This window comes from Heloderma suspectum, chromosome 8 (assembly GCF_057233095.1).
Source record: "Heloderma suspectum isolate Gila_16-S chromosome 8, 16-S_ref, whole genome shotgun sequence".
Taxonomy (NCBI): domain Eukaryota; kingdom Metazoa; phylum Chordata; class Lepidosauria; order Squamata; family Helodermatidae; genus Heloderma; species Heloderma suspectum.
Genome location: NC_139465.1, coordinates 3,672,877 through 3,686,681, shown reverse-complemented (window position 1 = coordinate 3,686,681; position 13,805 = coordinate 3,672,877). Strand labels below are relative to the sequence as shown.

The 13,805-nt window shown below is 50.7% G+C and overlaps 1 protein-coding gene across 1 annotated transcript in view; it reads right to left on the bottom strand.

The window, feature by feature from the left end:
• Positions 1 to 12,319, bottom strand: part of PIEZO1 (piezo type mechanosensitive ion channel component 1 (Er blood group)) — a 144,087-nt gene extending 131,768 nt beyond the window's left edge. Inside the window, exon 1 of the mRNA XM_084812771.1 lies at positions 11,816 to 12,319. Coding sequence (XP_084668897.1) covers positions 11,816 to 11,879 — 64 coding nt within the window. The 5' untranslated portion in view covers positions 11,880 to 12,319. The remainder of the gene's footprint in view (positions 1 to 11,815) is intronic.
• Positions 12,320 to 13,805: the final 1,486 nt, after the last annotated feature.

Here is a 13,805-nt window from a genome sequence, read left to right as displayed (position 1 = left end):
TCATTCATTACATTTCTATACCTTCCAATAGCCAAGGCTGTCTGGGCGGTTTACACAGAGTAAAAATCTTTAAAAATACAGTATTATGCATAATATACAAACAGTTTAGCTACACAGAGATAAACAGAGCAGACGCACACAGACATACATCCAAACAATATCCCAAGGGTCCTCGGAAGGCTGGAACTGGCACCGTTTCCCATCACCTGCAACCTGATCCTTTCTACCTGGAGATGCCAAAGCTTGAACCTGGGGCCTTCCGCACCGAAAGCATGATGTGCTCCACCAACAAACCATGTATAGCACCTCCGGCGACAGAGGTCCTTGATTGCTGCGTTAATGTTATTGTTCATATACGGAGGAATCATTGTCTCCATAAAAATAACAAGTTGTTGTTGTACGTGTACATTATGTCAGTAATCTTAACAGCATGCTTGTAGCATAGGTCATCTCCGTGTTGCAGTGGAGGTTGAGGCCATCTTGCCCAAGGCCACTGAGATTCGAATCAAGGACTTGCTGGTTCACAGCTCAGTGTCTTAGCTGCTGCACAGCTCTCTCTCTAGTTACACTAGTAAGAGGCGGCATCACTGCGGGCACAGGATGCCCAAGAACCGCCATCCAGGCAGAGAGAAAGGAAAGGGGCGATTCACATTTTCCTGACTACGGGTCCCTTCCTTTCACTGGGGAAATGACTCAGGAAACTCCCACTGCAGCTAATGCAGGGTTTTAGTGGTAGGGTGTGGCAGAGAAAATCCCTGCTGCTCATCAGAACTGACCAATCTTCCCAAAGCCAGCACCCTTCAGATGGGCTAGACTACAACTATCATCATCCCCAGCCAGCAGACTGGCATAGGCAGTACTAGTCTGGATGGAAAAACGATATAATGTGCTTCTTGCATTCCAGTGCCTAGCTCAGACCTCACTCCCGGCATCTGGAACTCCTGGCAGAACGGAACAGAAGGCGTCACTTCATTTGCGCTGCGTTTCTGGTTCCGTGAGGGCCATCTGTTACAACTTTATCCCGCTGTTCACCTAAGGAGTCGAGGGCAGCACACAGGGTTCCCTTCATTCCCCCATTCTGTCCTCACAACAGCCCTGTGAAGTAGGTTATTTACTACCACCTGATGAAGGCAGGATCCCTCTCACAGCATCATCCACCAGGGGTCACAATAATTTGCTCCCCCCCCCCCCGGCAGCATCCAGGATACCCGGCCGCTGCGTGACATGCACAGAGAACAGAAAGCAATGTAAAAGCTAAGATCTCTGAAAGATCCTGATGATTTTCTGCTTGCTTGCTTCTCCATCCATTCTTGCAACTGAAATTAAGACTTCAACGCAACAACAGAACAGCTCTAGAATCAAGACCAGCGGAAATCCTTATGCTGCCCCTATCACCGCCATCCTGCCACAAATCGTGCTGACGGAGCTGATCAAGGTTGGCTGTGCTAAATCGAACTGCAGCAAATTCATAGAAAGCGGCACACCGGATATCGAGAAAGCCAGCAGGCATCCTGTACCTGGGTGATGCAGACTGCTCTCACAGACAGGCTTAAGACAAGCAGGGACCTCATTGCTCTATATCGTTCTTTTATCTCAACCCAGCTGCAGAGATATGGCATCAGAGAAAACCACAGAAACGAAGTTAAAGGGCTGCTTTCAACACGTGGACCTAAAAGGGGTTCTAATGCTATAGGGAAGAGGCCACAGCTCAATGGCAGAACAGATGCTCTTTCTGCAGGAGGCCAAGGTTCCAGCCCGGCATCTCCAGGTAAAAAGGATCAAGCAGAAGGTGACGGTGAAGCCCCTTCTCTGCCTCAGCTCCTGCAGTGCTGTTGCCCATCAGAACAGACTAATCTTCCCCAAGCCAGTCTTCCCCTCCAGATGGGCTAGACTACAACTACCATCATCCCCAGCCAGCAGACTGGATCAGGCAGTACTGGTCTGGATGGACAAACGCTATAAGGCTGCTTCTTGCATTCTGGTGCCTAACTCAGACCTCACTCCTAGCATTTTGAACTCCTGGCAGAATGGAACAGAAGGCGTCACTTCATTTGCGCTGCATTTCTTGTACTGTGAGGGCCATCTCTTCTATCTTTATCCCACTGCTCATCCAAGGACTTGAGGGCAGCAAACCTGGTTCCCTTCATTTCCCCATTCTGCCCTCACAAGAGCCCTGTGAGGTAGGTTAGGAAGAGAACAACAAAGAAAGAGAGACAGACAGGCAGGCCCAGGGTCACCCAATGACTTTTATGGCTGACTGGGGGATTTAAACCCCAAACTCCCCAGTGGGAGTCCAACTCTCTAACTACTACACCACATTGCTAAAACCGACATGGCCGCTTAGACAGTCAAACGGGAGAGCAAATACAGGGCTTTCCTGGGGGAAAGTGGATTGGCAGGCACTGAGAACATAACCAAGTGTGTGTAGCTACAAATCCAGATTCTCCTGCCCAGAACTTTAATAGAACACAAAGTTGCAGATGCTAAACAAGGAACAAAGAGGCAGGTAAACGCTTTGATCAGGAAGTCCTGGGTCACAATGCCTATGCTGTGCTAGACTGTTTTGTCACTAGGCCAAAGCTTGGTTTGATCCGGTGGGGCTGAGCTTCAGTACTGATCTTGTCAGTTCTGGGGATCAGCCCTAGATTGTGTGAACACAGAGCTGCAAGCCTTAATCATAAATTGCCGCCTGAACCCCTGATTATTCAGTGGGACTGAGAGCAGCACACGCTGCAGCTTTCTTTTCAAGGGTCTGACATAAGCCATACAGACACCCCTCCTCTTAGCCCCAGGTTTGATAAAAAATGAAACTTCAAAGGATAATTGTTCCTTTTTGTTAGCATCTAAAGCACGTAGCAAGTTCGCCTTTCTAGGTAAAAAAAAGCTATGTCTCTCTCTCTCTCTCTCTCTCTCTCTCACACACACACACACACACACACACTAAGATCCAGGGCAACCAAAGCTGACAGTGCCCACAAAAAATCGATGTCAATGCAGCTTCTAAAGCATGATCTTCTACAATACTGATGGGCCTTGAATTTGTTTATATTCAGAGGCATTTTAGCTCTCTGCATTAAGGGTGCAATGCTATGCATGTTTAGACAGAAAAAAGTCCTACGACTCCCAGAACTCCCCAGCCAGCACGGCTGGCTTGGAATGCTGGGAGCTGTAGGGCTTTTTTCTGTCTAAACATGCATAGCATCATACCTTAAGTGTACCAGGGGAATATTTTGCCCAGATGTCATGAAAAAACTAATTGCATTTATTTGTCAAATTGCGTGTTTTCATGCTTAACAGCACAATCCTGTCTATATCTACACAGAAGTTCAATGGGACTTCTTTCCAGGTAAGCGTGTATAGGATTGCAGTCTAAGAGAATCTGTCTCTTTTCCTCTGGAACCCTAAAATAGGCACCATCTTAACATCTGAATAGGGTAAAACTGCTGCTGAATAAACTGTTAAAAGCCAAGCTAATTAATTCTTTAAAAAAAAATTATTTAAAAACCTGAAATGCCATTGTGCATGTACAGTGTGCATCTGTTTCTTCACTGAGTAACCCCAGCTTTGCCCAACACACACACACATACACACACATTTTGGTTCCTAGTTTGAGCATGTGTCTCTGAAATAGACTCCAGTTGTGGGACCTTTTAATTCAACCATTACAGCACCGCAACTGGCTAAAGGAGACCTTCGGACAATTCCAGCAGCTGATCAGGTGGCAGGAGGAGGGGCATGGAAAAAAAGAAGGAGGGAATCCAGCGAAGTGAAACCAAGAACACCAGCTCAGCAGGACAGACATGTTGCAAGGGAGAGACAGAGAGGCAGAGCTGAGGCCTAAAGAGATGAGTTATGTCGCCAGACATAGCAAGACACGTACACTCTTACTCTCCTTCGTGCGCACGCACCTTTCTGAATAGCTAGGAATGCAAGGTGCACAATCAGAGACTCGGCTTTATCAGAGCTCAGTCCCAGAACCTGATATGAATGCCACAGCACTGGAAGAGAAGGAGTAACAACAGCCCCTTTGAGCATACGTAGATTGCTTCTCTGTTTTTACAAATCATCACAGGTGAACAAGCAAGTAGCCACTGCTGAATCTTGTGCATGATCCATGTTCAACATTAGCATAGAAGCCTGCATGCTAAACAAGGCCTGAAGAATAACAGGACACTGCAGGATTGGAGGGCAAGGTTAGGCATTTTAATGCTCAGTGAACATGCATACATAATGGTATATATAGTAATAAAAGAGGATACATGTCTGTCTGTCAGTGCCATAGCACAAAGACCATGAAACTTAGACACCCGAAACATGGCATGCATACTGAAGGGACCCTGGGGGTGTGCACCTCGAAGTGATTTTGTTTTTAAAACACATTCACATGTGTCCATGTGACTGAAGCCTGTAGTAACGCCTTCAGCCTCTGGGCGCAGACTTCCCTAACCAGCACCTAGCTTTGCAGCTCACACAGTTCGAAGCCGGGGAGATTCGTAAGCCAAGGGGCAGAGCGATGGGCCTGGCCCTCCCCTCCGCTGTGGGGCAGAACACATTTAGGGGTATGTATGGCAAGGCCTCTGAGGGGGCTATAAAGCAGCACCACGGGAGTGCCCATGCCAAGGGGGGCCAGCAGGCGTGACTTCATTCAGACGAGGTCCAACCCTGATAGCTGTGTACATTTCTTTGAAAACTTCACCAGATCAAACTAAGGGCTATGCAAATCCATGCGAAGCCAGTGGCAAATAGGCATCTGTATCTCTTGAAACCCTAGCTTTAAATGGCATAAGTGACCCTTCTTTAAACCCCCATGGTGCTTTGAACAGGAGTTCAAGAATTGGTGGTACTGTAGTTTCCCTGCTCAGGAAATAGGATGTGTGGCATTTGAACCTAGATTGTAAGCCCCTTGGGGCAGGGACATGTCACCCTTGCTCTTTGTAAAGTGCCATGTCTATAGATAACACCATACAAATAAATGAATAAATGATCTTGTAGCTAGTGAATGACATCAATTCAGTCACTATTCCCCGTAGCAGTTTCCTTTTGAGAGCAGTGCCCAGAAAAGTAGGGCTTGTACCAGAAGAACTCACTGCAGCGTACGCAGGCAGTTATAATTAAACTTCTCACATCCTGCAGACTCCATGAGTCACCACTGGGAGGGGGAGAGAGAGACACACACAGACGTGCACGAGCGGGAACAAACAGAAACTCGGTACCTCTTTAAGAAAGAAAGGGAAAAAGGCATATTTTGTCAGTCAAGGAATTCATCTTTGGGAGGCTAATGCTAACCACACAGAAAGTCCCTCTGCTTCTCCTGTGGCTTGCAAATTCTCTTTCCCACCCGTGGCGGTCTGGCGTTACCACAAATGAAATGACAGTATGACTGCTCAGTCAGTTCCTGCAGCCACCTAGGGGGAAAAAAGGAGGTGCAGCAGCAGGGTGGCAGCAAAAGGGGCCAGAAATGAAATCGGTCAGAATTGCATTGTCAGTCAGTCATCCCCCCCTCTCAGCCAAGGAGCCTTGTCGCAGGGGATGCCACGCGCAGCCTGTTGGCCTGCAAGCATTGCTCTCTGTCCTCAGGGTGCCAGGCTGGTGGAGGAGCTGCACACACCCCTCTTGCTGCCAGCTGAAAAAGGAAACTGCTCACTGGCATCCCCAGTGAGCCCAAGAGAGCCTGGCTGCTAGGGGATTTCCACTACTACCACCACCAACACCCCCCCCACACACACACGTGGCCTGACAAGCCAGGGGTGTTAAACCTCAGGGCCACAGGCCAAATCCGGCCTGCCTGAGTTCACCAGATGCCCACGCCCCTTCCCCTGGCTCCACCCATTTTCTCCCAACCATCGATCTTTTGGTGATTTCCTGGATTTTGTGGGATTTCTTCCTCATTCTAAAAAACTGAAATGCTTTTCCTGAAGCTTAATGACTGTCACTACTAGCTTTACACTAAAACATGCTGGTATTTTTGGCTCCACCCTCCTTGCCTTTGGCCCTGTCCATCATTGGAATGCAGTCCCCCAAGCGCTTCTCTGAAATGGAATTCAGCCCTGGGCCGAGAGCAGTTCTGCACCCCTGCACTAGGTGATTCTGGTGTCCTTTTTTGCAAGCACAGGACAGGATTTTCATGACTCATCACCAGATGCAACGCAGCCAAGCAGCTGCCAAGGGACCAAGGTCTGCTGAGGTCAACAGTTTTGTGCTAGAGCTAACACAGAATATCTGGTCCTTGCCAGTGTCCTCCTTAAGCCATCATCAAAGATGCCTTCCCAGTCCCACACCATCCCTGCTGGTTCCAAGGCAGATGCTTTATTGATTTCACCTGGCTAAAACTCAAAGGCTGCACAGCGAGGTGGCTTTCCAGGACTGCAAGGTAACAAAAAGCTGGGGGTGGGGGGAGAGAGAGAGAAAAACCTATTTTATATCTTAGGCCTGGCCCACGAAGCCTGTTCCTCTGGCCTTACTGACCCAAGTTGTAAGAAATGGAGATTTGGCACATGAGTGTTGCATGTCCCCTTTGAATCCAGCCTGTCAAATGTTCAATACTGGCGCGTAATGCCCTTCCTCACCACATGTGTTCCATAGCTGTGAAACCCTGTCTGCCAGATTTTGTAAACTTCTATGATGAAGCAGAGAGGTCCCAGCCCACTGTCTGCAGAATAGAGTAACCTCTGAGAGAACAGAAGTTGGCCAGCTCTGTCCTACATATCTCCCTGCAGAGCTCAGACATTTCGTCCCGAAGCAAAGAGCAAGTGCATTCATCCTGTGTGCAGGCCCTTTAAGGCAGGGCTCAGTTACACACTTGCACATGCCAATACAGAATTAGCTTGCTTCGAACTGGGATGGAAATGCCACTCTTCTCAAAACTCAGCAGGCAGGCAAACACAACCCACCAGCAGCCAGGCCAGATTTAAGTGCAAAAGCGTGCGTGTGTGTGTGTGTGCGTTTTTAACAAAGTGCTGTTTTAAAATAAGCTGCTCAGCTAGTAGCAAAGCCCAGCCTATTAGCGATGTGCTTTGCAAGTGTGCGTAGCAGGGTGTGGGGAGAAGCTCAGGCCCTCTGTCTCCAGTATGCCCACATAACAAATTTCCAACTTAAAGAAGAATGCTTCCTGTAGCCAGAATGAATGAATTACCCCTCAAAAAATCCACAGCAAATTAGAATTGCACTCAGAGGGAGCACAGCAAGTCCACCATCAATCTAAGATATGACTCTCTAACAGCTGCCCGATTCTCTCCGTCCAAAACTTCATGGGCAGGACAATTCTGGAGGGACACAGACCCTCCCTTCATGTCTCTCCACAACACCAACCCTTCTCTTTCCTAGCTGCTGCTAGGCTTTTGCACCAAGAGTCATTCCAGAGTTTACCTTTGCAACAGCACAGGGATGAGGAGGGTGTTGCTTGTTCTTTAAATATTTGTGTATAACTGGCTGGCTAGATGTGTACATGGCTTTTCAAACACAGGCCCTTCTGGGGTGCGAAGGAACGAGGGGGAAGTCCTGGATCTCTTCACATCAACATTTTGACAGCCAGCTGATGCACCAGGAGGAGCCAAGAGAACTACAAGAGAGATCCATGGAACAGAGAAAAAGCCGAACGTTGCACATTCGGAACCACGACATGGAACAAGAAGCACCTAAGAACACTTGCAGTGTCTTGTTTCAACAACAGCTGTCACCTGAGGAAGGCTCTCCTTAGGTCCATGCAATGTACTTCTAAACAAACGGGCAGGTGGAGAGAAGAGATCATAACACACAAAACAGACCACCTTAAAAAAAATAAGTGACCTCTGCAGGACACCGCAAGGCCCCACTCCTGCAAGCGCCCATATACAAGGAGTCGCCCCATGTACTTCAGTGCAGTTACTCACACAATTCAGCTACTGTTCCACTGCCACCAAGATTGGAGCTTCCATTTGAAATAGCCTGGCAAAACACAGCTCCTTAACAGAGTTGTAAAGCGTTTTGTACACAGCAAAACAGTGATGTTATTTTATAAAAGGCAAGGATCCTCCCCTATTCCACCCAACCTGAAACTCTCCATAGTACTCCATGCATCTGGTGAAGTGAGCTCGAGTCTACGGAAGCTCCTGCCAGAATAAATCTGTTTGTCTTTAAGGTGTCACAAGACTCTTGGTTGTTTAAACTAGCAGAGAAAGGTGATGAATGGAAGATTGGGAGGGGTGGGGTTTGGGGATGATCTGTTGCACAGTGCCTTGCAGTTGTGATGATGGAAAACCTTCGTCAAAAAGGAAGGATTCATCATTTTGATTCAGCACCTTGTCATACTTTGGTAATTCACTTCTGGATGAGAAATGAGCCCCGCCCCTGAGACCATGCCCCATAAGTGAGGCTGGAAAAAATATTTCAAATTCCTAAGAGTCAGCCTTGGCATTTTTGTAGGTGCCAGATATGCAGAGAGCTGATTATTTCGACATTTCTGATGCTGGCCTCAGGTCTTTAGACTAGGGGGGGTTTGGTTTATCATCATCAAAACATCTCTGCTTGTTGCCACATTTCATTCACTCTCAATTTGCTCGAGGAAAGCAAAGTTATTTCACTCTTTAGAAATGGGTTTGCTTTAACTCTCCATAGTTGGAAAAGCAATGCTGAAACCCGCTCCATCAGCTTTGCTCCAGAACATTAAGAACATGAGAAGTAGCCAACCAGATGCCTGCGGGAAGCCCACAAGCGGGACATGATGGCAACAGCCTTCTCCTGGTGTTGTTCCCCAGCACCTGGTGTTCAGAGGCATAGCGCCTCTGATCCTAGAGGGGGAATACAGCCATCATGACTAGTAGCCATAGACAGCCTTATGGTCCATGCATATGCCTACTCTCCACTTAAAGCCACCCAAGCTGGTGACCATCACCACATCTCGCGATGGCAAAAGCCATAGCTTAACTCTGTGCTATGTGAAAAACTCCTTCCTTCTATCCACCCTGACCCTCCCACTATTTAGCTTCATTGGATGATCCTGTGTTCTAGTTTTATGAGAGAGGAAGAAAAACGTAAGAACATAAGAAGAGCTATGCTGGATCAGAACAAGGGTCCATCTAGACCAGCATTCTGTTCACAGTGGCCAACTAGCTATCGACCAGGAACCCACAGGCAGGGCACGAGCGCAACAGCACCCTCCCACCCGTGTTCCCCAGCAACTGGTGTACACAGGCTCACTGCCTCTGGTAGCCTTCAGGAATTTGTCTAAGCCCCTTTTAAAGCCATCCAAATTGGTGGCCATCACTACATCCTGTGGTAGAGAATTCCATGGTTTAACTCTGCACTGTGTGAAGAAGTCCTTCCTTTTATCTGTCCTGAATCTCCCACCAATTAGCTTCATAGGATGACCCCTTTGGGTTCTAGTATTTTGAGTGAGGGAGAAAAATGACACCCTCTCCACATTCTCCAAACTGTGCATAATTTTGTAGACCTCTATCCTGTCTCCCCTTACCCTCCTTTTTTCCAAGCTAAACAATCTCAGCTGTTGTAACCTTCCCTCATAGGGGAGTTGGTCCAGCCCCTTGATCATTTTGGTTGCCTTTTTCTGCACTTTTTCCAGCTCTACAATATTCTTTTTTAGGGGCGGTGACCAGAACTGTACACAGTATTCCAAGTGTGGTCGCACCACAGGTTTGTATAAGGGCAGTGTGATATTGGCAGTTTTATTCTCAATTCCTTTTTGAATTATGCCTAACATGGAATTTGCCTTCTTCACACACTGAGTTGACATTTTCATTGAGCTGTCCACCACATCCCCAAGATCTCTTTCCTGGTCGGTCACCACTAGCTCAGATCCCTTCAGGTTATACTTGAAGTTAGGATTTTTCTTCCCAAAATGCATCACTTTACACTTGCTTCCATTGAACCACATTTGCCATTTAGAGGCCCTTTCCCCCAGTTTGGAGCTCTTCACATGTCCACTTTCTCTGCACCAGCCTTCCCAACCTGGCACTCTCCAACTGTGTTGGACTACAGCTCCCATTGTTCCCAACCAGGAATGATGAGAGTTGTAGTCCAATGCCCCTGGAGGGTACCAGACTGGGGGAGGGTGGTGTACACCATGCATGATTTTATAAACTTCTGTCATCTTCACCATTACGGCCCTTTTTTTCTAAGTGAACCCCTAAACTTTGTAAAACGTCCCACATGGGAGAGTTGCTCCAGCCCCCTGATCCTTTCAAAGCTGCTGCTTTCTGCACCATTTTCAGCTCTATAATGCCCTTCTGGAGAAGCAGCAACCAGAACTGCACTCAGTATTCCAAGTGTGGTTGCACCATAAATGTGTATAAGGGCAGTTTTAGTTTCTATGCCTTTCCTAATTTTCTGTGCCAACCTAGAATTCGCCCTTTTCACAGCTGCCACATACCAGGCCTCCACCATGACCTCAAGCTCCCTTTCCTGGTCAGTCACTGCCAGCTCAGCCCTAATCAGTGTGTAGGTGCAAAGATGGGTGGGGGGCTGTCCGGGGAAAACCACCCCACTGTGCAAAACACAACGCTGATTGTGCTTCTAGCCATTTTCGCTCCACTGCATACATACACACGCAGTCTGTTAACACCACAATAATAAACTTTATCAGGGGACAAAAGAACCACTTCAAACACTCTTCCTGGAACATTCCTTCCTGCTTCACCCCAGGCGGGACTGGTCCAAAGGCAAAACAATACCTGGCCACTGAAAGAGCAGCGTGGCCAAAAAGGAAGCACAAACGGAAATTACACCGCTGCCTTCTCTCCCCGCCTGCTTGTCGGTACAAACGCCCCTCATTAGCGGGACAAGGTACACGCGCGCGCGCGCACACACACGTTTCGCAGGGTGGCGCTGGGAGCGGCGGGGCTACTTGCAAGCTAAAGAGCCGACGGCTTTCACGCCGCGCAAGGACCAAAGCAGGATTGCGGCCAGTGCACCAGTAGCTGCTTCTCCTCCCCAACCCACCCAAGGTGACTCACAGCCAAATCCCCTCGTGGGCCGCTCAGTCATGAGCAAGGAATTCTGCAACTCCACGAAGTGGCTCTCGGTTGCTTCCTCTTTCGTTAGGTATCTCAGGGCCCAGAAAGGGGAAGGGAAGCGGATAAAGCCCCCGGAGAGAATTCACATGAAACAATGCAAGGGTCCCTTAAAGGTCATGTAGCCAACCCCTCATTGCTATGCAGGCCATTGACCACATTTCCAAAGGCCGCTCCCGCAAGCTCGCTGGTTTGGGGCAGGGCATTCTGCTGAGAGAGGCGGGGGGGGGGGACTTGCCCAAAGCCAGGACTTGGGAGAGACCTGTGCACCTGACTCACTTCAGTCACGGACTCCCCCAGCAGGCTAAGCGGGAGGTGCCGCGATCTCCCCAGCTGGGATTCCCCAGTCTGCCAAAGAAAACCACACACAAAAAGGGCCTGGCTCCCGAGTAAGCAGGTCTGGGGACCGGGGCTTCTCAGGCGCCAGATGAATGACATGACGCCTGAAGATCCCAAGCGTTGAGTCAGCGAGAAGTTCCGCGGGAGGAGATCTCGAAATCTCCTTGCCCATTTTCTGCGCTCGTTCAGTTCGCCTAACAAAGGTATTGCCCAGCTTTCGCCAACCCGGGGCACTCCAGATGGGCTGAACTACAACCCCCGTAATCCCCAGGCTGCGGATCATGGGGGCTGCAGTCCGGCCTATCTGGCGGGCGCCCGGTCGGGGAAGGCTGCGTCCCACGACATGGGTTCTGGAAGAGAGCGCGCGCTCCCCTCCCCTCCCTCCCCTCCCGACGCGCCGCTCTGGAAGGGGCGCCTCTCTCGACACCGGGCACGCGCGGGCGGCGGCGGCGGCTCCCCCGTCCCACGCTTACCAGCCAGGAGGGAGAGCGGCAGAAGCAGCCAGTAGAGCCCTCCGCACAGGACGCGCAGCTCCATCCTCGTCTCCTCCCGGGCGCGGGCAGGACGAGGCGGCGGAGGAGCGCCCTTCCGCGCGCTCAGGCGCAAACTCCGCAGGCGGGCGGCGGGGCGCGCGCGGCTGGCGCCACCGCCGCCGCTTCCCGCGGGGGGCGGGGCGGGGCGGGGCGGGGCGCCCGAGCCTCCCCCGCCCTCGGGAGCGTCCCGCGGCCAGGGGCTCCTCCCGGCCGGGGCCCGCCGAGCTCCGCCAGGGGCCGCTCCCGCGGTCCGCAGGCTGGCCGGCGCCCGGCGGGCAGCGGCGGGACTTCCTTCCTCTCCCTCGCGGGAGCCGCCCGGCGCCTCCTCCTCCCGCTGGCCCGCGGGCTCTCCAGCCGGACTGCCCGGGAGGACCAGCGGGGCGGGGGCTACCTCGCCGGCTCTGCCCCGCAGCAGTCGCGGGGTAGCGCGGCGGGGCCACGTGCTCCGGGACGGGCGGATCTGGCCCGCGCCCCTCGCCGGCGAGCTCCGGGAGCGGCTGCCCGCGTCCTCCGCCTGCAGCGCGCGCCTGGCTCCGGCCGGGGCGGCGCTGCTTTGCGTCAAACTTGCGCTTTGCTGGAAGAAGCCGCCTCTGGCTTGGCGCGGCCTCCGCCTCGCCTCGCCTCGCCCGCCTCGCCTCGCCTGGCGCTCTGCGGTCCCGGCCGGCCCTCTCGGCGTCGGGAGGCCTCGCAGCACCATCTAGCGCCGCCTCGGTCCCAAAGCGGCCGCGGCCGTCCGGGCAAAGCCCCGCACGTGTGAGGACGCAGCAGCAACGAGGAAGGGCCCCTCTGGGCATGTGGAGAGTGCCTTTTCTGCCCCGGGGAGGAAGAACTTTGGTTATTCAATGGCAGCGCCTGATGAAGTTCAGCGAAACGGGATATATGGATGCCCGTACGTTTGCTACGCCCCCCCCCCCCACCACACACACACACTTTGGGCAATCCTATGCATGTTTAGACAGAAAAAAGTCCGACAATTCCCAGCTGGCTGGGGAACGCTAGAAATTGCAGGGCTTTCTCCTGTCTAAACGTGGATAGCATTGTGCCATTACCTATTCAGGAGTTTCAAACTTAGTGTCTTTCGTTCCAGCGTCACGGTGTGCGTTTGAGTTGTTGGATTTTTTGGTGAGGTTTATTGTTCATGAGCCTGTAGGCACTGTATATTTCATCCTGGCTCCTGGGATTCTGGGGGTTGTAGTCCAACACACGTGGAGAGTGACAGTTTTGGGGAAAGCTGTTATATTTGGACGGCCGCAGCCGCTTTGGGACCGAGGCAGCGCTAGATGGTGATTCTATGCATGATACATATGTATACACTTTGTAGTAAAATGTACATAGGACTTCTGTATGCATCTTAAGAGTTCAGCGGTCTGATTATAGCAGGTGTGTGCTCTTTAGCAAATGGATATCTAACATCCAAAGACCCTAATGTCTGCATTTAAATTTGTACATTGCAAACGTTCGTTTTGAGGGGCAGATTTCAGCTTCTAGCCATCCAAGATGGATTAATCCTCAAATTTTGTTGACAAGATCTGAGTTTCAATGCAACCCCAGAATAAGACTTTTTGGAAGCCAGATGTCAGACTTTTCACCTATTAAATTCAAAATTCCGAGGAGATACTATTTTATTTATTTGTTATATTCACATCCCGCCTTTTCTTCCAAGGAGCCCAAGGCAGCATACATGGCCCTCCTCTTCCATTTTTATCCTCGCAACAACCCTGCGAGGTAGGCTAGGCTCAGAGTCAGCGACTGGCCCAAAGTCACCCAGTGAGCTTCATGGCTGAGTGGGGACTAGAACTGGGAAATCCCAAGTCCCAGTCCAGTGCTCTAACCACTGCGCCACACTGGCTATTTTCAGCCATACTTCATCATTATGAAAAATGTGCCTTTGGTTTATGGCGGAAGGAGGGATAACATATGTTCCCATGTT